The sequence below is a fragment of the Drosophila teissieri genome, chromosome 2R (assembly GCF_016746235.2).
Source record: "Drosophila teissieri strain GT53w chromosome 2R, Prin_Dtei_1.1, whole genome shotgun sequence".
Classification (NCBI taxonomy): domain Eukaryota; kingdom Metazoa; phylum Arthropoda; class Insecta; order Diptera; family Drosophilidae; genus Drosophila; species Drosophila teissieri.
In genome coordinates, this window is record NC_053030.1 from 2846484 (window position 1) to 2870548 (window position 24065).

The 24065-nt window shown below is 38.8% G+C and overlaps 2 protein-coding genes across 7 annotated transcripts; both read left to right on the top strand.

The window, feature by feature from the left end:
- Positions 1–240: 240 nt before the first annotated feature.
- LOC122612779 lies at positions 241–3561 on the top strand. The gene is made up of 3 exons (XM_043786604.1): positions 241–522; positions 2001–2371; positions 2439–3561. Exons 1-3 carry the CDS (start codon positions 497–499, stop codon positions 2594–2596), a joined length of 555 nt encoding a protein of 184 aa, XP_043642539.1. The 5' UTR covers positions 241–496; the 3' UTR covers positions 2597–3561.
- Positions 3562–5789: 2228 nt separating this feature from the next.
- LOC122613849 (choline/ethanolamine kinase) lies at positions 5790–12444 on the top strand. Of its 6 annotated transcripts, none has more exons than XM_043788254.1 (8): positions 5790–6016; positions 8802–9060; positions 9211–9556; positions 9621–9773; positions 10165–10556; positions 10774–10842; positions 11164–11587; positions 11651–12444. In XM_043788254.1, exons 2-8 carry the CDS (start codon positions 8804–8806, stop codon positions 11711–11713), a joined length of 1704 nt encoding a protein of 567 aa, XP_043644189.1. In that variant the 5' UTR covers positions 5790–6016; positions 8802–8803; the 3' UTR covers positions 11714–12444. The 6 variants fall into 6 exon arrangements, with proteins under 6 accessions (XP_043644189.1, XP_043644191.1, XP_043644192.1 ...); XM_043788256.1 differs by having other exon boundaries at positions 5791–6016; positions 8915–9060; XM_043788257.1 differs by having other exon boundaries at positions 5791–6016; positions 8954–9060.
- Positions 12445–24065: the final 11621 nt, after the last annotated feature.

Consider the following 24065-nt stretch of genomic DNA (forward strand, 5'->3'; position numbering starts at 1 on the left):
CGAAAGCTCAGAAAGCTTTTATAAAAAAAACGTCTGCGGCAACATTGAAATGTGAAGCAATACCAACAACAAAAGCAGCTGAATGTTTCATGCAAATCTATCGATGTCTTACCCATCCACTCGAAATTTTAGAGAAACTATGTACATATGTACGTAGCCGGCGACAGAACTATCGCGAGCAGAGTACCGACGTCTACCAACACTAGAGCGCGCCGCTTTAAAAGCCGGGCCGACGCTCTTTGCTCTCTCATTCGGCGTTTTTCTTTGTGACTGTGTGGACGTTCTTACTCGTACGGCAAAAACTCCAGCAATCCAGCGACTTTCTTAGCAAAGCTACTAAAAAGAAAACTGCGTTTGCAATAATTTATAAAGTTTAGAGCAGTTCTTTCGAATTTTCGTACTGATATTCGAGTCGTGCTTGGTGATACCAAAACCTTCAATTACAACTTGTTTCCTTGCTTTGCCTTCGAAAAGTAAAATCCAACAGTATTTCAAAATGGCTGATGTGGCTGATCAAAAAAAGTGAGTATTTAGTTTGCCTTGTTTTCGGGTGCTTGTGGATTTGGTTTAAGCAATGGTTTTGTAACGAATTTGAATTGTAAATGTTATTCGCCGCAACGATTTGGAAAAATTTTCGTTTGAATGCTGTGTCTATATACGCAAACCGCTTTTGGCACTAATGTAGTTGTCTCGTTCTCGCCCAAGGCACAACGGTGTGCGCGCAAAAACCGACGCCGTTTAGTTTGGCGCGGCGTCATGGTGCCTTCTCGCTCATTCTCCGGCCGGCAAACGGCGACGAATTATTTGTGTGCCTATCGGGGTAATGCGTTGACTGTGTGTGTGCTGACGGCAAGTTAAATGCGCAAAAATGTATAAGTTATGTGTATGCGAGTGTGTGTTCAAGTTGCCGCTCTTTTTTTATCCTGTTTTATTTCAGCTATCTTAGCTACCTCGGCTATTGCTTTAGCATTGGATTCTTTCCTCACCAGACATTCCCATCCGTTTGATAGCTTACAGCTCGATGCTTGGAAATAAAAGTACAATTTTGTACATTTATAGCTGGTTTGTCATCACCAAAAATATTCTCTTGCTGTCTCCATAAAAAATTTGTTGTTTAGTATACTTTTTCTTAGTGATTTTTCTATGATGCTTGTTAAAATACGGGGGGAAAACCACCGGTAAATCTTTGACTCATGTCTTAGGCTGTGTCGGTTTTCTTTAAAAGAAAATGGTTGCAAGACAGGCCAGTGCGTATTTGTATGCCGTTACTGTTTGTTACTGTTAGTATAGTTTTGACCGTTATTTTTGTCGTTTAGCGTTGTTACTCGGCCATGCTTCGCCCTATCAAACTCCATCTACCTCAGATTGTATCCGCTGGTAGATGCGTGCGAGAGAAACGACTATATGGACATAAGTCGCATAAAAACAGGTTTTTTTCTCTCTTTGTTCGTTTTAGTTTAAACGGGTCTCGCTTTCATTTTGCACGTCTGCAAGCATCTTTTTAATACAACCCTGTTCTCATCTTTTTGTAGAAAGCACTAAAATAACACATGAACACTGATGCCATTTATATGAAAAAGAGCGTGCCGCCAGACTTATCGCACTTTTCGGTGTTCTTTAAGGGGAGCAGCTTGCTCGAGTTGTTGCTCATAGAGACGCCGGCAGATGTAACAATGCATATTTATTTTTATGCTGCGGCTCTTATAAAGAGAGTGGGGGATGAAAACAGAAACATTACCGACGCTACAGTGGAAATGTTAAAGCATTTTTGAGTCTGATAATATACTTTTATACAAAAACACAGACAACATAAAAAATAATTTTGGCAGATCTAGTAGAATCCTAAATGTGTAACCCAAGTATGTATGTACATAAGTGCAAACATTTATTCCTTAGTTTTTGAGGGACTATCACAGCGTGATGTACGAACAATGCAAATTTTCACCCTCCGTAACAAATTATAACTGCATATTGACTTGTCTCTTAATTATCACCATCAGTGAGACCCCTGTCGTCGAGAAGGTCGCAGCTGAGGAAGTCGATGCTGTGAAGAAAGATGCAGTGGTCGCCGAGGAGGTAGCAGCTGAGAAGGCAACCACCACAGAAAATGGTGCCGCCGAAGAGGAGAGCGTAGCCAAGGAGAACGGAGCCGGGGCCGCTGACAGCACCGCGACCGAGGCCGCCGATGAAGTCGATGGTGAAAAGGCGACCGAGCCCACTGCTTCTATCGCCGACGATAAGGATGAGAAGAAAGAGGATAAAAAGGAGGATTCCGCCGCCGATGGGGAGGAGACCAAGAAAGAGAGCAGCGAAGCAGTTCTACCTGGTGTTGAGAATGGCTCCGAGGAGGTCACTAACGGTGACTCAACAGGTATGTAGATATCAATGCCTGACAAATTTCCACGTTTACGTTCTCATTATTTATTCTGGCCCTACAGACGCTCCCGCCATTGAGGCTGTAAAGCGGAAGGTGGATGAGGCTGCAGCCAAGGCCGACGAGTCTGTCGCCACGCCGGAGAAAAAGGCGAAGCTTGACGAGGCCAGCACAAAAGATGAGGTGCAGAACGGGGCCGAGGCTAGCGAAGTGGCCGCCTAAGGGATTCGCCCGCGGAGCAGCACACTCAGTAATCTACTTATTAAATACTTACTAACACAACAAAAAAGCAAATCACACAAATTACGGTTCTACCGCCAGGAACCAGTACCGTATCCATCCTCCGCTCTTGTGAGCGGGTGATACGTGGGTGGCGGGAGCAATTCTCCAATAACAATCCTGCAATGGGAGCGTAGTTTTATAGCGTACCGATTCTCTCTGTCTCTACTAACAAACAACCTACCAACCAACAATAACGGCAACAAACGAAAAAACAAAAAATCTATTACCATTTAAAAACTTACTTAAAATCATAACTTTAAAGCAAAAGTATATATATATAAAGCGAAGGATTAAGAGAACAAGTTAAGCAAAATTAAGATGCGAGACCCTCTATGTTTTAAGAATAAAAGTTGTAAACAAAAAGCGTCAAATTTAATTGTAAAAAATACGAAGCGAATGAAACAAATTGCAAACAAAATCTTTTAAGTAAGAAAACCATCAAAACATTAATGGCAAAATAACTTATGTAATCCTTTAGAATTTTTAATTTTACAACCGTATCCAATTTTGAGTATTAATATTTATATCGAACAAGTAAAACTAAAAATTCAGTAAAATATACAAAAAAACTGCCAGCAAAACCCCAGAAATGTATGCCAACCGGCTTAAAAAAAGGAATACCACATAGAAACAATAAAAAAGCAAGAAAAACTATTTAATTCAAAATCACTCTTAAAATGATCATTTTTAAAATGTTTTCGAACCGTAATTTTTTTTATTTGTACCTATTTGCATTCCCAGTTACTTTTCATTTAATTGTATTAGCCAACGAAAGTCTGCGACGAAATTCTTTTTACTTTAAAAAAAAAGAAGCCAGAGAAAGATAGGTAATGGCCAGCCAATCCAACATTCAGCAAACACAAAATTCCAGATTATCAAAGAAATAAATTAAATGATAAATTAAACTTTTAATGTAACTTTTATTAATTTCAGAATATTTGCATTCGCCCAAAATGACAGCCCTTGCCAGAAATTCTGTGGGGGTTAATTGAATTACTTGAAATTGTAGAGAAAAATATTGCTTTTAGGTAATTTGGTAGCCAAATAGATTACTTCAAGAACTTTTGAATACCTAATTGATAAAGAAAGCTATAAAAGCTGTTCTAGAAATAGTACAGTTTTGCTGACAAATCATTTTTAATTTGTACACAGAACATTAAAGAGAGATAATATTCGCATTTTGCTCCGGTCAGCAGTTTAAAAAATTTTTTTAATTCTCTTTTTTATTTTCTTAAACATCACCTTGCTAACATTTTCGGAGAAATCATTTCTGCAAAATGTTTTCAATTCGATTCTCTATTCGTTATCATCAGTTTATAATCCTTTTCTCAATAATATTATCTTTCTTATTATTTTATCCTTTTAATCTAAGAGAAAATGCCAGATTAATTAAACGGTATTTCAGGAAGCTTTGCGATTTTTTTTTATCCGCCGATCCAATCTAGCTATTTATGAACGTATGAACGATCTTGGACACTAAAAGAATGAAATCCATTCGGTAGAGATGTCGAAATGAAAAAAAAAAAAACAAGAGTGAACTCTATAATCAAGTTCCGCGACTATCTGATACCCGTTACTCAGCTAGTGGAAGTACGAAGGAAAAATTTCAGCCCTTACAGTTTTTGGCTGTTTGTGGGCGTTAGATTGGGCGTGCCAAAAATATTTTTGGCAAATCAAAAGAAATTTACAAGAGTAACAAAAAATGAAAAAATATTACAATATTTTTGAAAAGTGTGTGCGCTGCGTATCTGCATGCTGAATCGCAACTTTCTAGTTTATATAGTTCCTGAAATCTCGAATTTCCCACAAGCAGACGGACATGGCCAGAACGACTCGGCTATTGATCCTGATCACTGCCCCGCCCACACTTTTTAATGTTTTGATATTTTTTCATTTTGTTGTTAGTAAATTTATTTGCCAAAAAATTGTTTGCCACGTCCACTTTGACGCCAACAAACCGTCAAAAACTGTCAATGTTGAATAGCTGAGTAACGGGTATCAGGTAGTCAGAGAACTCGACCATAACATTCTCTCTTGTTTTATTTTAATATCTGTTGTGTTATTGAGTTGGTATATATGTACATATATACACATAAGTATACGTACACATGAAGTGATATAAAAAACATTTTATGGAATACATATTTTTAGGCGCCGAAGGTTCCAAGAAGACGAACCACCATCCTAAGTCCAAGAATCCTTCTCTGATGAACGTGCATATTCGGGCATATCTAAGCAAGGTTTTTTATACCATTTACTCGTAGAGTAAAAGAGTGACAGGTAGTGAAAATTATATAACAGGTAGAAAAAAGCATTTCCGAACATATAAAGTAGATATAATTAGAATTAATAGACATGTCGATCTGGCCTCGACCTTAGCAACTTTCAAAGCTAGAAAGTTGAGACTTAGCACTCAGCGCAAGTTTGTTTTCGAAATATTTTGACCCAAAGCTGAATTTTATGTTTTCGTGTATGTACATATAGTAGTCGCTATCCGCACTGCAGTTCACAGAGATATTATGTAAGAAAATTTCAAAAGTCAATACAAACTGTATTATTATCAAAACAAGTCAGGCTTTCACGTAGTACTGGCCTTTGGAAACACTTACGGCTGACTAGTTTTGGCTCGGCTACAACAGACCTGAGAGCTGGCATTTTTGCTTTCAATCTAAGCGGTAAAATTTAAATTGGAAAAATATGTGTCTTAAACCAGACCGAAACTTTTTTATTAGAATATATATTAACTATTATTAATACTTTGTCATTCTGACAGACCAGGGAAATTCGTTAAAAAAAGAAAGCACATTAAAACAGATGCTAGCAAGATCAGCATTTCAGTTCGTATCTGTTCACATTTATTTGGCTGATCGATTTCATTATTATTTTTAAACAGTATTATCTTACAGCCGTAGTTTAGTTTAGTTCAGTTCACATTTATTTGGCTGATCGATTTATTATTGTTTTAACATTTTAAATACAATTTCGAGAGCAGATAAAAGTGTTGCAGTACTTTTCAATAACAGATAAAGTAGTAGAAGAGAGTTTGATTTCGATTTTGCTCTCGCTGCTATTTCTCCCACCAATACTGAGGCTTTTTCCATGGCGCCGCCGATCAAAGGCGGCGAGTGCTTCTAAGTAGTCGAATCTGAAGCGTTCTCGCGAGTAGGCGCGTTGAAACCTGAGACTGAAACCGCGTATTTACTTAATGTTAATATATTACACTATAATAAAAACCACGTGACGTCCAATCCACGGCGAAAATCTGTTTTTGAAGTGTGTTGTAGGTGCCTAGGTTCCGGAACTGTTAATTACCATAAATAAATAAAAAAGCGAAGGACAATGTCTATCAACCTGCAAAAGGTAAGAAGGAAAATTCGTTACTCATGTCAACGTCATCGCCTAACAATTTTTTCTTAGGGTTTTACGAGTTTGTGTGCAAATTTTGTCCCATACCCCTTACCTTTCGTACAATGGCCGCGGTTGTAGTTGGGGTTTTACGTATTTAGATCGTAGCCACATTTGTACATCTATATGTATATATGTATCTTTATATCGGAGAGGTTTTAACCCTGCACTTACGTGCGTACATTTATACTTACACATATATTGCTGATTAAATTCTTTAAAAGATTTTTATGATTATGATAACTTTAATAACAACAATAACTTTTTACCATTTCAATATGAATGTTTGAACATGTTTACAATGTCCCTATCAATATATGAATGAATATATTACAATATAAATATGAATTTCAGTCTCGCCTACTGATAAACCTACTTACATACATACATACATTTGTACATACTTATATATTTTTTTATGTATGTCCATATGTATGAAAATAGAATGTTTCTTAAGATTTGTTGTGATGTGTCTTACCTTCTGTTAAAGAAAGTATGGTTCATTGGCATGTTATCACTGAATCATCGTCTAGGTAGGAAGTATATTGTCTTTGAGTACCTGCCTTAAAATCAACAAAATCTATTTAATAATAAATGTTTCGCATTCCTTTTTTTGTTTTTGCGGTTCCATGTCGATTTGTAATCTCACAGAATGGTTGTTATCGCCTCGTGGATCGATCACTTCTTCGTTCATTGCCGTTACCACTCTCCTTTATTGCACTTATCAGTATTTTTATATTCCATTTTTGTATTGCGTGCGGCGCTCATTTCGAAGTTGTTCTGGCCTACAAATTGTAAGATTGAATTACATACATACGTACATACATTAATACATGCATATATACATACATAGTTTGGCTACATTGTTGCTTTTATATACATAGTAAACGATTCAATGGCAGTAAGAATTTTTTTGGCAAATCGAGAGAAATTTTGAGAAAATTGGCAGTTTTAAGGGCGTTAGGGTGGGCGTGGCAACATGGGTCTATGTCTCTGGTGTCTACATGCTGAATCTCAACTTTCTAGCTTGTATAGTTCCTGAGATCTCCACGTTCATACGCACGGACAGACTGACATGGCCATATCGACCCGGCTATTGATCCTGATCAAGAATATATGTACATATATACTTTATATGGTCGGAAACGCTTTCTTCTGCCTGTTACATACTTTTCAAAGAATCTAGTATACCCTTTTACTCTACGAGTGACGGGTATAATTACACATTTTACGATTTTGGGAGACTAAGCTCATGAAATACCAGGTTGTTGACAACTTAAGTTAAGAGCGTGGCCAATTAATACAAAGCCCAATAATAATAGTAAAATTGGACGTAAATAAGTATGTAATTCGGGGTAGCTTTAGGTACGCATTTATTATAGATATTAGCAAATAAATTATTTATCTTAAAAAAAAAAAGCTTCAGACAGGTATTAAATATACATATAGCTTTATTTTAATTTGATACACAACGATTTTATTTATTATTTGGTCGTTTGCTGATTATTACCAACATTTCACTAATATATGTAACTAATCATTACTAAATTTGTTTGAGTTTTAATGTTCGACTTAGTCTGTTATGCTTAATTGGTTTCCGTTTCTGGAGAAACCAAAACAACAGCAATGGCAACATGGCAATAAAAACTGGACGGGCTTAATAAGAGTGTGTGTGGTGGGGGTTGGAATTTTCTTGTAAAAGTTCGATGCGTTTCACGATGATTGCGTGGAAACTTCCATAAATTAAGCCTCTGCGTTCATTTTGAATTTGAATCGCTTAAATTTGCTTTAAATTTAAATTTTGCTTAATTCTAGATTTTACTATCATTATTATGAATTATTTATTATATTATTATGAAAATTATCAAAATTGGTTTGTGGGCATGATAAAGTATTTTTGGACAATCAAAGAGGCATAATATTTTTAAAATTAAACGAATGTTTACAACAACTACTTTATAGAAGACACTTAATCTCTCTAATTGCCAAGAATTATAAGAAAATTGTTTGTAAGTACTTTTTCCAGTATTTTTACCTGCTACCCTGATTCCTCGCCGTTGTGAGCAAAAAAAAAATCGAAGTAGGGGAAATCTTTGTTTGGTTTCTACCTAGCCGTCAGTAAGGTAAACCGGGCCACACGGTGGGTGGGGGCTGCGTCCTTAGTTCATAGTGCAGTTCATAGTATACAACCGCCGAGAGAGCGCAGCGGTGCGGGATTTCTATTTCGGCTTCCACTGGGTCTCGGTTTTGTAACGATGAGTCAGTTTGTTTTCGTACGCCCAGCTGGGAACTATTTATCGCTTTGAGCTAAACGAAAAGACTTCCTGTGTGCCTTTTGCTACTTGTTTTAAATTTATATAATACGATTTATATTATATAGTACATAAATATTTTAATATACTACGCGTAGCATGAAACAGCGAAATCGTAGGAATAATAAAGCACTCAAACGTCGCCAGCAGCCAGACAATAAAAATCGAAACTGTTGTTTGAGTAAACTTTGCAACTATGAAAATATATGGCAGCATTTTAATAGCAATGTAGGCCATTTTTAAATAATGTATCCATTATATAAAATAATTTTATAGTATACATATATTTTATTAGATAATTTTTTTTGGTCGAAAATTCAACCACAAATAACTTTCAATTGTATTACTTTCCATCGTCATTGCCTATTAAATCAATATGAATGTTGTTAGCAGTCAGCCTTCTAAATGCATTCGCATTTTCTTTCTAGAAATGTTTTTGTTATTTTTAGTACACAACCAGTACCGGGGTGAATGGTTTTTTTCGGCCTCTCACTCTTTTTCTTTTATTGGAATTCTCTTTGCGGCCGCTTTCTCTTTCAAGTTAAAAAAAAAACACAACCCACCACTCTATCGTACACAGGCGACCCTTGAGGAAATTCGCCATGCGGCCGCGCGTATTTGCCGAGACTATCTAACTGGACCCTGGAAAGTGGTAGCTCCAAAGAATTTGGTGGTGAAGCGCATAAGGTAAGCCTTCTATTTTGTAAAATATGATGGTATTGCCTGAAGTTTGGTGTAGTTTTTGCAATAAGTTAATAAAACGGCTCCTTTATTTATTTAAAGATACTTAAAGACTTTGCTGAAGCAAAACATTGCAACAATATTTCTTTCTTCCAGTGGCGGTCTGTCAAATTTTTTGTATTACGTAAGCCTTCCCAATTTAAATGACTACGATGAGCTGGAGGAACAAAAACAACAGCAGGCAAATGTCAACGTCAGCGAAGATGTCCTAGCAGCCACCGCAACTCTGACCAATAGTAGCGTGGTTTTCACTCAAGACGATGACTCTGCTGCCAAGGCGGTGGGTGTAACATTGGTGGCGACGAAATTAATAAACAACGAAGACGTCACCGACGCAGCACCAAGCGCCAAACAAGCACACAAACGTCAGCGGTGCGATAGTGATAGTCGCGACTCCAGTTCTTCGAAACGATTGCACGCCCTTAAGCAGGAACCACGTGAGGTAGGTCATCCACAGTTGTACCTCGAATGCTCTTCACAAGTTCGTCCTTGATAAACACTCACAGGTCCTACTGCGAATTTATGGTCAGACACATGGCGATCACGCGCTGGAGAGCATGATTACCGAGTCCGTAGTATTCGCCCTACTAAGTGAACGAAACTTCGGGCCCAAACTGCACGGAATCTTTCCGGGCGGACGCATTGAGCAATATATTCCGGTATGTTGGGTAGAGGTCTTAAAAGTAGAGTGCAATACTTAAGGTAGATTTTGTTTCTGAGTTTTTTTATTCTTGAAAATAATATATGTTTTAAAAAGATTTTCTCTTTTGAAAATACATAGTATTAATTTATATTGTATTTATTTATTCGTGTCTTCAAAATAAAGGTTATAACCAAACTACATTCGGTGCTCGTTAAAATATTAATATTAAAACCGTTTAAATTTTACGTCTGAATGTACATACATACGACTATATATATTATATAATATATATATATACTATATATATGTAGAGTATAGTATGTAGATTATAAATGTAAATATATAATTCAAATAAATTGAAATAAACTGAAACAGCATTTAGATAAAATTAGCTTTATTTCCAATAGGCACGCGCTTTGACCACAGCAGAATTAGGAGAGCAACGAATATTGATGAAAGTTGCTGAGAAAATGGGTGAGATCCACAGTCTCAATATACCCATGTCTAAAGAGCCCGATTGGATATGGAATTGTATGCAGCGTTGGGTTTCCGGTTTAGAGAGCATTGTTAGCGGCAGTGTCCAAACGAATCCAAAATCGTCGGTAGTGAAGAAGCAAATGCAATTGATGCGGACTTTTGACTACGTTCAAGAAATCGCCTGGATTAGGTCGATTATCGATGAAGGAGAATATCCAGTTGTGTTCTGTCACAATGATCTGCAAGAAGGCAACATTCTAATGAGACAATCGACAGGTGGTCAAAACGAACGGACCCCCCGGGAATCTATTAGTAGCCTGAGGTGTGTTAAATTACATAAATAAATATATGTAAATTTTAAGTTATTTGTTTTGCTTTATCTAATGCTCCTAGTACTTATTAGGTATTTATGATCTTGCCATTGTACAATTTTTGTTGTAAGTCCTAATTTAACATTATCAAAAAAATAATTGACAAAGTCTTTCTTTTGGCATAAAATGACAATGGGTAAACAATAATTTAATTTATTTAATTTACAGATCCAACTTCGATGAAACTTTGGGTGATAGCCTTGATGGAAATAGCAATATATCGGACACAGAGACAAAGTAAGTAGACCACGATCGTTGGGAAACGTTTACTTAATTCTCCTGATAAGCCGTTATTTTGCTGTGGGTTGCTATCCAGTACCTACTTGTTATTGGCCCATTAGTCGTAAGTTCCTGCTCGCCAGACCTATATATACACGTCTACAATTTTAGATGACCAAAATTTGCTGCGGTCGTGGTATGCGTTATAAAAATATGTGTTGGTCATATGCAATAGTATTATTGGCCAAAGCAAAACGAAACACAGGTTATCCATGACATTCGTTCAAAGCAATTTAAACCAAATTATAATTGAATCCAAAAACTTTCCGTGTCGTATAGCAAATCACATAGCGTGTCGCCTTCACCATGTACCGAGCTGGACACTACGAATGACTCAGCCCTGGATGCCAGCTTTATAGGCGATAATGAGCCGGATCTTATTATCATTGACTTTGAGTATTGTGCCTACAACTACCGTGGTTATGATCTTGCCAATCATTTTATTGAGTGGACTTTCGACTACACCAATCCACAGTTCCCTTACTTTTACCATAACTCAAGTAACTGCGCAACAGTGCAGCAGCGCCGCGACTTTATTGTAAACTATTTAAAGAAGTATCACGATGACGAGAACTATAATATCACTGGCCAGGAGCTGATAAAAGTAGACGCTGAGATTCAGTTCTTTACAATGCTGTCTCATCTATTCTGGAGCCTTTGGTCCGTAATTAATGTCACATCGGCGATTGAGTTCGGTTATTGGGTAAGGAAATCTAAAACTGGTTTTTGGAAAATATATATATTCAAATTATCACTTATTTTTCAGGAATATGGTATTGCTCGAATTCTGGAATATCAAAAGCTAAAGGCAGCTTATCAAGCTAAATAAATCAAATATATGAACCTTCGCATACATCGAATCAGAACCATTGTTAACTAGACTAAACATAATTGACCTTTCTATACACGTCCGTCTTTGTCCGTATTTATACAATTTTTTAGTAGAAATTTTCTTTAGTTGGTTGGTTCCCTTCTTAACTAGTTTACACAAAACATTAAATAATATCGAACTATTTAAAAAGACTGTCGGAATTTTTAATGAGTAATTTTCTTTTCGTAATTAATAATTGCGTCAGACAGGTTACAGAAAAAACAATTATAATAATATTATTTATCTTTAATGGTTGTTCCAATTGCGAAAGTGGTACAAGATTGTTCGTTTACCAGCAGATTGGATTGAAAGTATTACAGTCAGCACCAATCACATCCTTTAATATTGTATTTAAAGCAATCTTATTCCTGGTTTAAATAGATTATATTACTTTCGAATTTATGACTTCCTAATTAAATGTCTTTTAAGTTTAATCATTACTTTCGCAACTAAGTAATGTTTTTTATTTATCACACTATACTATTTGATACAGTAAAGTATTAGTTGTATTTATATCAAAATTATATTTCATTTAATTCATTAAGGACTTTTTACGATCTGAGTAATTTGGCCATTGTCAAGCGAGTGCCTTCTATGTATCTTACTAACTGTCCCATTTAGTATTTTTTTGCTTTTAGAATTTTGTTGAGCATATTGTAAATAAAGAAATACAAATACGGGAATGTAAAGTCCACTTTTTAAACATGGCAGTAATGGTTGCAACCTGTAACCACATTTCAATATTTTCATACCCATTACTTGTAGATTAAAAGGGTATACTGAATTCGTTAAAAAGTATGTAACAGGCAGAATGAAGCGCTTTCGATCATATAAAGTAATAGTGGGCCCTATGCGCTTCGCCGCATGCAGTCTTAAAATTCAATGACAAATTCCTAGAATTTGTTATATGAAAGTCATTTATTTTATTTGAAAATTGTTATTTTCAATCCAAAACATTTGGATAATCTATATTTTTCGTTTGTCCATTTGGAGCGAATACAAATAAAGATTTTGGAATGCCAACTCTTGAACAGGCTACAGCTATACATGAGAAAAACACGGCTCTTCCAAATTCAACCCGCATACTTGAAGCGTTTGTCCTTGTGCCTTATTAATGGACATGGCAAATGATATACGCACTGGGAATTGCAGTCGCTTAAATTCTCACGGCATGTCTGTTGGTATTACCGGAATACGCGGTATGAGCACCATTTCTCCTTTCGCTTTTCCAGTCAATATCGTGGCTTCAATTAAATTCGGCATCAATTTTTTTACAACCAATCTTGTGCCATTGCACAATTATATTTGGAAAAACGCTTTCTATTAATTCGCCTTTAGATTGTAGAATTGTACAAAAATTGTTTTCCAAAGTGATCAAGCCATTTGTATTTGGAACTTTGCCACTTCCGATTTCTTATAATTGCTTCGAAAACCGTTCTGCAGATTGATCATTGTGCAATTGAACACGCATGTTTATGTTCAATGTCAATTTTTGGACATATCGCCACAGGAAATAATACTTCAAGCACGCATTGACCTGATTCCCTAACGTTGCACGTGGAATAAAATATCCAATTTGATTTCCAAAAGCACAAAATTGAATAAAAGAGAATAGCACTCTAGAACTAACTGAGCAGAGAAAAATGACATCCTATATTTCAGAAATGGCGCTGCAGCTTAAATCAATGAAATTTTAGATTCAATAAAGTGGTAAGTTGGACTGTGTAAATAATGTGGATCGTGCATTTGAGGTTAAATTCACCGTTTTATCCCTCTTTGTCTTCCTCCTCCTCCTTCGTCTTCCACCTCTTCCTTCTTCTTCCTCATTCTTCCTTCTTCTTCTGACTTCTTCATGCTCCTTATTCCTCCTCCTTATTCTTCCTCCTCCTTCTTCCTCCTCCATCTTCTTAATCCTTATCCTTCTTCTTCCTCCTCCATCTTGTTAATCCTCCTCCTTCTTCTTCCTTCTTCGTCTTCCTCCTCTTCCTTCTTCTTCATCCTTTTTTTTTCTTCTTCATCCTCTTTCTTCTTCCTCTACCTTTTTCTTCTTCCTTCGTCTTCCTCGTCCTCCTTCTTCTGAAAACCTGCGTGATTGTTGATGCTTTAGTCTTCTTGCTTTATTGCGTTCGGCTCGTGTATCTTCTAATTGATGAAGAAGAAGGAGTTTAACCTCAAATGCACGATACACATAATTAACACAGTTCAACTTACCACCTCAAAAACAAATTCCTGCTGTTACAATTTATTTATGAACCAAATAAAGTTTGTCTCATGAATTAAATAAAACGAAATGAGCAGAGAAGAATGACATCCTATGTTTTAGAAATGGCGCTGCATGTAAATAACGGTTTTCCCGTTTTTCTTTTGACTTTTTCCAGAATTGAAATTTTTCCAGAAACCGTTGAAATCGGCTCATGCGTTCTGGAGTTATAATCATTTGTGAAACTTGTTCTTAATTTTTATATATATATATAGAAGATAAATATATATTCTTGATCAGGATCTATAGCCGGATCGTATCCGGTATCCGGATCCGTTTGTCCGTCCGTTCGTATGATTTGAGTTAAGATTCCGGAGACGCAGCGCGAGATTGTTAACTGATGTTGACACGCCCACTCTTTTGAAAAATGTTTTGATACTTTTTTATAAGTCTAGTAAATTTTTATCGATTTAAAAAAAAAAATTTTTGTTGACTTTAGGGGGACAAAACGTTCGATTTTAGATCCAAAAACGATTCTTAAGTTCATCATCTGTCAGGGGTTTTGTGGCAACAAACCCGGAACCTGAAAATGATTGAGTTTGCGGACCTTTTCGATATATAATGCCGATTCCTATATCATTCGCGATACTTTTATAATATTATTTACGGGACGTATTTGGTATCTTTTGCAATACTTTTATAATATTATTAACGAAATGGATTTGTATCATTCGCGATACTTTTTTAATATTATTTACGAAACGGATTTGGTATCGTTTTAGATATGTACTTCCAGCAATGACCAATTTTAATTTTATTTAAAGAATTTATTATTTAATGTTATTTTGATGACTATATCATAAAGATGTTTTCTATAACTAAAAATATATATAATAAAAAAATAATTTAATTCCTTTTTTTGCAAAACTAAAAAACAATGATTTATTTTAGTTTAAATTGTTGTTATTATTTATTTTTATTATATTTACTAATAACAACAAATTTATAATTTATAGAATAGTTCTTATTTTCTTGTTAGTTTTTGTTATTATATCCTGCGCATATGAAAATATTTTTTGGTAATGCGGTCAAAATCGGCGTCCTCAAACGCAAATTTATTCTTGAAGCGACTGTAAGAATACAACTTATTATGAGTAATTAATTATTAAACAAATATACGATAACAAATATACCTCTGACGGATGACGTTGTAACCATCCCAATAAAACATAATTTGGCCTCAGTCCCACGCCAGGAGCATTGGCGCCAACATTGACGGATGAATTTATCAGATGATTTCTCCCCACATAGAGACAAATCGTTGACCTGTAAATAAATATATATCCTGCTAGATTTTCTTTTCAATTAAACATATATTATGTTAAAAAACTTACAAGTTTTGAGAAAATATTGGAGTCTTTTAGTGCTAGCTCAAATATCTTCAATTCGTCAATATTTAAATAGGGCTCCAGCGGCATTATAAGTTTAGGGGTTTTGTTTTCCTCGCAAACCTTGGCTTTGATAGAAGCCACTTCACTTCTTAAAGATGTGACCTCCGTCAAAAGCCGTGTATTTTAGCGTGTCAAGTAACGTCGACTTTTGCGTTTGGGCATTTTGAAAAAAACAAGAAAAACGATAAAAAATGGTAAAAATGGAACTACTCCCCCTGCAAATAAGTCGCAGGAACCGTTGATGGTGGTTAAACTACAAAAAAATTTCTTCAGAATAAATAAAACTCAAGAACATTTTTTCATTCCTGTTGTCAAGCGCCTCAAGCGAAGATTTATGTCGGCTAATTTCCTTTTGTGGCGCTTGGAAGAGGGAATTTAATAATTAAATAACTCACTAAATATTATATAACTCACGTCTGCACTATTTGCCGGTCAAAATCGAAAACCGACTCGTCGTTATAAATTCTACAAAACAAAAAAGTTGAGCAAAAGCAACATTGCAAAAGTAGCGGTTCATTAGAAGAAAACAACAATTACAACGAGGCGTCGAAGAAGTTCGCAAAGAGACGATGCAAGAACATCTTCTCTCTCATTCATTTATTATATTTGACTATGTGCCTCTCGCTCATTTGCAGCGGCATAATAAAAAACAGTCACGCTACAAAAGAAGGAAGGAAAAGAACCGTTCCCCGATTTCTAGAAAATTCGATGACAACATCGCGTGTCGCGTGCCATCCGTTTTAGTGTCCGTTAGCGAGAAATTTGCGGCATTTATACGGATCCCAGTTTTCGTTCGTTCTAGCGTCCGTTTTCGGGTCATGTTTCGATAATTAGGCAAACCTTGCGATAAGTCCGCTATTTGCCCGCGCACTGTACGTTTCAGTGTCCGTTAGCAATACTTTTGCGGACTTTTGAGGGACGCCACAGTTTCGATAATTGTCCGTTTTAGCGTCCGTTTTTGAGCATTCATGGAACCTAGTGCGGGAACGATTCTACGCCCGTATTTAATATCTTTAGCGGTTATTTTTCCGATCCATCCGCATTACGTCCGCTCTTTGTCTGCTGGGCTAAGACTGCGACTCCCACTCGTTTGAAAAATGTTTTGATAATTTTTTATTAGTCTAGTAAAATTTTATCGATTTTCCAAAATTTGTTTGCCACGCCCACTCTAACGCCCACAAACAGCCTTTAGCTGCCACTGCCACACTTTTGAAAAAAGGTTTGATATTTTTTCATTTTTTTATTAGTCTTGTAAATTTCTATCGATTTGCTTTTTGATTTTTCTATTCGATTTTTGTTAGTTTTGTAATTTTTTTTTTAATTTGCCAAAAATATTTTTTCCCAATTTCTACCGATATTTCAGAAAATGTTAAAATTTCTCGTTTCCTCTTCCGCAAGTTGGGTAACCGATATCTGACAGTCGGGGAACTCGACTTTTGTTAAGCCCGAATTCCTTATGCTCTATTTTCTTATAGCCTAAACAGAACAGGCTTTTGTCTATTACATAATATTATCGCGTATTCTATCTAGTTGGTTCGATAACGTGGGGAATTCTTAGCAAGTAATAGGTGCCATCATGCATCAACATGATGGTTGATAGAAGTTAAATGCAGATGATGTGAGCGCCACCTGTGCATTCTGACAGAACACATATACCAAATATGGCAAGAAGTGCCATTAGCTTAAAAACTAAAATTTTAATAATACTACTGTGCTATATATTTTCTTCATTTGGTTAAAGTGCTTTGGCTATAAAGTTTTAGAGTATTTTTTGTTTGCAATATATTTGTGAAAAGGTAATCCTGCAAGAATAGCTTTGCAAGCGTCTGTTGAAAGGACGATGTCTATCTCGGGGCTAACATTAAAATATATTTAGATGCTATGGTCTTTTTTATGCTTCACAATCTAATTTCCATATAAGCCCATCTAGAGTGCTTCTATAACAATAAATTAGTGGATTGAAGTGAATTGTTTCCTGAGAGAACCTATCAATAAATTAAAACAAGAGAGAACGCTATAGTCGAGTTCCCCGACTATCTGATACCCGTTACTCAGATGGTGAAAGTGCGCAGGAGAGTCTTCAACACTGACAGTTTTTGGCGGTTTGTGGGCGTTAAAGTGGGCGTGGCAAAAAGTTGTTTGGCAAATCGATAGAATTTTACAAGACTAATGCAAAAATTAAAAAATATCAAAACATTTTTCAAAAGTGTTGGCGTGCCAGCTTTGTGCGGTTTGTGGGCGTTAGAGTGAGCGTGGCAAGAAGTTTATTGGCAAAGCGATAGAAATTAAGGAGACTAACACAAAAAAAAAAAATATTCAAACATTTTTCAAAAGTGTGGGCGTGGCAGTTTTAGGAGGTTTGTGAGCGTTAGAGTGTCTCTGGAGTCTGCATGCTGAATCTCAGCTTTTAATGTTCCTGAGATCTCGACGTTCATACGGACGGACTGACGGACGGACAGACGGACATGGCCAGATCGACTCGGCTATTGATCCTGATCAAGAATATATATACTTTATATGGTCGGAAACGCTTCCTTCTGCCTGTTACATACTTTTCAACGAATCTAGTATACCCTTTTACTCTACGAGTAACGGGTATAATAATAATTGACCATAACTGCAGTCTTGTAGTTTTGAGGTTCGATCTTCTTAGTTCAGAAGATATTAGATCGCTACTATTTTCTAAACCTACCCTATTTATGGTAAAACTAAAATACGAAGATATATCCTGATAGCACAGCCGCTTTGCAAAAGCTTCAGACTCTCTGGAAATAGTTTGCATGAATCAACTAGCACGACAACATGTTTGGCGACTAGGTATTGACGAAGACATTGTACAATTGACAAAGCATTGCAGCGTTTGCAAAATTGACAATCCAGACACAATTAAGGATATTCAATACATAAGCTAGAAAGGGAGAATTTTGACTTTGCAGGTCCTAAATTTAACTTATATGCGTCGATGCCTATATTCAGTTTCCCTTTGTAAAACAAATGACGACTACAACGGGAAACGCAATATCAGCACTGACATCCACCTTAGCAATAGCAGGTTATTAAAAAACGTTAGTCAGCGAGAACTAAGCGTCCGAATTTAATATTTTTTGTTTCCAGCCATTTAACCATAGCTACAATCTTTCCTGTATTAAATGGACTTGCTGAGCGTTGTGTTTAAACGTCTAAAACATAAAACAGCAAAAATATTAAAGATGGATATCCAGTATAATTATCCATTACAAATAGCTTAGTTCGTTTGGCATCACTTCTCCCCAAGAAAGTAAATTACCTTGTTACGTCGGTGTATTTGTGCCTGTGTCCTGGGTAATGACTCAGGCCGTGGGAGGGGCATCCGATGTTCGTTTGGCATCACTTCTCCCCAAGAAAGTAAATTACCTTGTTACGTCGGTGTATTCGTGCCTGTGTCCTGGGTAATGACTCAGGCCGAGGGAGGGGCATCCGATGTTCAGGCACCATGATGCCAGCGTAAGCTCGTCGATTTTGGGTCGTGGGATCTTGGTAAGCCCCTCACCTCTCCAACATAACGATAATAAATATTAGTAGTGCCTGAAAAAGCTCGTACCGTTCGTCAGTCACCAGTCCTCACTGCCCCACAAGCAGTAGCTTGATCTTAAAATGATCGGGCAATGTTTCGGCCACGTTCCCTCCTCTTCATGCGTCCGCATGCCTGATGGATCGTCGCGGGCCGCGCAATACGATCCCCTTTTGTCAAGGTTGTCCGTCAAACGTTATGTCATCGTTTTTGACCCACTCCAATTCTCGCGTCAGCACCCCATCTGGAAATGTTTACCTACTCATTTTGTTGTAGTTACCATAATAGCATAATTTTATTGAGTAATAGATTGTTGGCTATTACCATGTAATACAGACAAAAATTATGATAAGTTGGCTATAATTGTTTTTAGCGAGGAGTATCGAATTCATCACCAAACAAAGGTGCGCACGTCAACAAAAATTGTTGGCTATTCACGACTACAAACGTCGCTCTGAGGGCTCTTGCTTTTGCATAACAAAAACAAGGCGGATACTCGCCGCTGAAAAGTAATTTTTATTTAAGACAATATCGAGCACAAAAATATTTAACTTCTATTAATGAAATACATTTCCTGGAAGAGGCTAACAATAAAATATTTTTCTTAAAACCTGACACCCTTCGGTTACCATTGTTACAAAAATATACTTATATTTACTTATGGTGCAAAAAATGAAATGAGCACGAGAATATATATGTATATATATGAATATAGAGAAAACTCGGGAACAGGGTTCCGTTAATCCGGAGCGATGAGATCTCGACGCGTTGGATCCTGGGTGTTGCTATATATATATGTAGTGATGGAGTTATAGATACATATACCTTCGTGCACCAATTAATTGTAACCGAACAATAATAAGATATACACAAACAAAGATACAAAAAAATACACTAAGTGAAGTATGCATATATATGAATGAATGAATGAGTTGGTTTTCTTTTCTTGTGTGGCAAGCTTTGACTGCTATTCGGCTCTCTGATTACTTGGAGTAAGCACTTGTTAGGAAAGTCTACGCTGTTGCTTGTTTTCGCTGATATTCACATTAACGGCAAAGCACCGGTTCACTTGTTCTTTTATTTAATTGTTTTTTCGTTAGTATTTTCAATTAAGCACTTTGTGGGAAACCGGATGTAATTCTGTCCAGGGTATGGTTATGGTCCCTTATGGTTATGGTGTGCCCGGAACTGGTGTTGATTTTCCTTTCTTTCTGCAATCTATTGCGGCCGCTGACCGGGTTATCGGACGCTCGTTTATTGTTTACTTGCATTTTCTTTGACGCAATCCAACTGAGTCAACGCGATGATGGTAGCCCTTCCCCTGCTTTTAGATTCTGGTTTTGAATCTTCAAAGTCTTACGATCTCACGAAAAGGGTGTACGCAACAGGCTCGAAGTGATCGATGCGGTTACGCATAGAATGTAATAGATTGTTGGCTAGTACCATGTAATACAGACAAAAATTATGATAAGTTGGCTATAATTGTTTTTAGCGAGGAGTATCGAATTCATCACCAAACAAAGGTGCGCACGTCAACAAAAATTGTTGGCTATTCACGACTACAAACGTCGCTCTGAGGGCTCTTGCTTTTGCATAACAAAAACAAGGCGGATACTCGCCGCTGAAAAGTAATTTTTATTTAAGACAATATCGAGCACAAAAATATCTAACTTCTATTAATGAAATACATTTCCTGGAAGAGGCTAACAATAAAATATTTTTCTTAAAACCTGACACCCTTCGGTTACCATTGTTACCATTGGAGTAAGCACTTGTTAGGAAAGTCTACGCTGTTGCTTGTTTTCGCTGATATTCACATTAACGGCAATGCACCGGTTCACTTGTTCTTTTATTTAATTGTTTTTTCGTTAGTATTTTCAATTAAGCACTTTGTGGGAAACCGGATGTAATTCTGTCCAGGGTATCACATAGGCTCGAAATTTTGTGATGCAGAGGATTGCAGCGTAGCATTCCAGCTCAGTTATGCTGTAATTCCTCTGTGCCTTGTTTAGTTTTGCGGACATGTATGCGATTGGGTGTTCGCCGCCTTCGTCATTGAAATGGAGTGGGCGGAGTTGTCTGATCAGGATAATAGTGTGGCTTCTGACGTCGTTGTTGTTGCTGTTGTGGCTGCTGCTGCGGCTGCTGCTGATAAATTCCTCAGAAATGAAAACGTCACGGGATCGACTTCAGATTCGCACTTTATTTCAGCACTTGTAATTTAAGACTAACTTAAAACTAACATTGGGCATTAACATTGGGCAGTGGTGAATAGAGCGAGAGGAGAGAAGGAGAGCGCGAGGAGAGAAGGAGAGCGCGAGCAGCGGTGCTTGCGAGCCGTGGAGGAGCTTTACACTGCTTACACTGCCGCTCAATTGTTTGCGCCCTTCTGGCGTGAACATTCTCCCCCCCCTTGCGTAGGCAAAGGTATCCCTGGCCGGCTAGACAGCAGGATCGGCCTATTCACTCCGTGCACGCTCCAGAAACGGTCCATCCGAACACCGTGTTCTTTGCGACGGGCAACCCATCCTCAATCTTTAGGAACCCCGGTTGGATCAGATTGGCATATACATCTGACCCCAACACGAGGGAGATGGTGGCCGGCCGGTGGAACCGCTCGTCCGCGAGACGAACACCGTCAAACTTGGCCCTTGCGGCGTCGCTCAGAGCTCGGATGGGTGTCCGGATCCTTAGGCTGGGCTCGATCTTCAGGACGACGTTGAGTTGGAAGGTGCTTGTTCGGGACCGGAGTGTCACCGCGCAGACCTCGTCGTCTCCCAGCCGTGTGATGGGCAGTCGGAACGCAGCCGCCAACGACCGGTCGATGCTGCTCACCGGCATGCATGGGTCGATCATGGCCCCGGTCTCGAAAGTCTTCGAGCCCGTGTCCAGCACGACGACGGCTGTAGGCAGGATGGGGACAGCCTTCTGCTGCCCCGTTGCCACCGACGGAGACGCGACGGAGACCTTCGGACGCGGGCGATTGTTGGCGACTGGGGCTGGTGGCGGAGTGCCGGAAATCCGGACCGGACGAGGTGCAGCGGGATGGCGCTCTCTGCGCGTCGGAGCTGGTAGCGCTGCCGGGGTCGGAGCGGGGAGGACCTCGTGCATGTGGAGTAGGGTGTGGTGGTCTCCTCCACACTTCTTGCATCCGTCTTGGCTGCGGCAGTCTCCTCCTGAGTGCTGATGGGCGAGGCAGTTCGAGCAGTACTTATTAATAAGTACTGCCCGAAGGCGCTTTTCAGCGCTCAGTTTGTGGAACCTCTTGCACTTCCGAAGAGGATGGATTCCAGAGCAGACTCGGCAGCGGTAGGATTTAATACCTCGAGTACGTCTGCTCTCCAACGACTGGGTGGCACGAGGACGAGGAGCCATTATTTTTAGGAAGTGAGTAGTAAGTCTGCCAATAAAAGAAATAAAAAACTTAGTATGAGCCGACTACTATTTGGGCCCCGGAATGGGGGAAGTGCCCTAATCCCTAGGAACGGAGGACTCTTTGTCCTCCATCGGTAGAAGGATAACCTTGTGGACCGGGCGTTTTATGGTGCCGCGAGACGTACGGATCTCAACGACTCGAATGCGGTCGTCGGCTCCTGGAAAGGCAGAAACGATTCTGCCGAGCCGCCATTCGTTCGGTGGTAGATTGTCCTCCTTGACAACTACCATATCGTCGGCTTGGAGGTTCCTGGTCGGAAATTGCCATTTGTTACGTTTATGGAGTTCTTTAAGATACTCCTCTTTCCACCGTGCACTAAACTGCTGATGCTGTGCCTTGAGGTGTTGCCATCGATTTATTATCGACTTGGCTTCGCCCTTTATCTCGGGTTCCGCCGTGGAAAGCAACGGCCCTCCAATAAGGAAATGGCCTGGTGTGAGGGCCAGCAAATCTGAGGGATCTTCGGACATAGGGGAGAGGGGTCTAGAGTTAAGGCAAGCCTCAATCTTAGCGAGAAGCGTCGCCAGCTCCTCAAATGTGTATTTGCGGGCTGACGTCGATTTAAGGAACAGGGTTTTGAAACTTTTCACCCCTGCTTCCCACAAACCCCCCATATGTGGAGCCCCTGGTGGGATGAACCGCCATACGAGTCCCTGATGGCTATATGCATCAGTCACGGATTCTTTGGTAGCTTGGAGAAAGTCCCTGGAAATCAAAGTTGCCGCCCCCACAAAGGTCTTACCATCATCCGAATGGACCCGCTGAGGACAACCGCGCCTTGCGACGAAACGAGCAAAGGCCGCTAGAAATTTCTCGGTTGTTAGATCGGAAGTGGGTTCCAAATGGATAGCCTTCGTGGAAAAACACACAAACACACAAACATATCCCTTCGTTATGAGACACGCTCTCCCTGTATAATTTTTTATTTCGAACGGGCCGGCATAGTCGACACCCGTGTAGGTGAACGCCCTCGAGAAGGAGACTCTATTTGTCGGGAAATCGCCCATCAGCTGTGTTTGGAGTCTCTTCTTGTAAATCGTGCAAATCTTACACGGATTGACCACAGCCTTCACCAGATTCTTGATTTTAGGAATCCAATACTTCGATCGGATCAGGCGTACGATCAATTGACTGCCGCCATGAAGAGTAATCTGGTGGGTAAATTGGACGATGAGGCGCGACAGTCTACAGTCGTAGGGGAGAATAATCGGATGACGTTCATCATATTGCAGGGTTTTGGAGGCAGTGAGACGGCCGCACGCCCTTAAAAGGCCGTGTTGGTCAATGAACGGGAACAAATTCACCAAAGGACTTGACACTGGAAGAGGCCTTTTCTCGGTCAGATGCTGAAGCTCTTGGCCATATGCTCTGCGCTGCGCAATGGAGGTCAGAGTTCGTTCTGCCTCCCGGATCTCTTCACTTGTAGTGCGTGAATTGGGCAAGAACGAACCTTTGCGGCAGCGTTTAAGGAAGCGTTGAACATAGACCAGAACTCGCAGGGCCTTGTCCAATTTGGAGAACCGTTCGAGAAAGTCGATGGACGGGGCCTTGACAAAATGCACTTTGACCGCGCGCTGCTCTAGCTCTGTCACTGGAAGAGTGTCGCTTTGTGCTGGCCATAGCTCTCGTGGCCCTTGCAGCCACTCTGGTCCGTGCCACCAGAGATGGTTTTC

Coding starts and splice junctions, on each gene's coding strand:
- LOC122612779 (XM_043786604.1), top strand. CDS start 497: ATGGCTGATGTGGCTGATCAAAAAAA. Junction 523..2,000: donor GATGTGGCTGATCAAAAAAA/GTGAGTATTTAG, acceptor TATCACCATCAG/TGAGACCCCTGTCGTCGAGA. Junction 2,372..2,438: donor CACTAACGGTGACTCAACAG/GTATGTAGATAT, acceptor CTGGCCCTACAG/ACGCTCCCGCCATTGAGGCT.
- LOC122613849 (XM_043788253.1), top strand. CDS start 6,714: ATGGTTGTTATCGCCTCGTGGATCGATCACTTCTTCGTTCATTGCCGT. Junction 9,774..10,164: donor GCATTGAGCAATATATTCCG/GTATGTTGGGTA, acceptor TATTTCCAATAG/GCACGCGCTTTGACCACAGC. Junction 11,588..11,650: donor CGATTGAGTTCGGTTATTGG/GTAAGGAAATCT, acceptor CTTATTTTTCAG/GAATATGGTATTGCTCGAAT.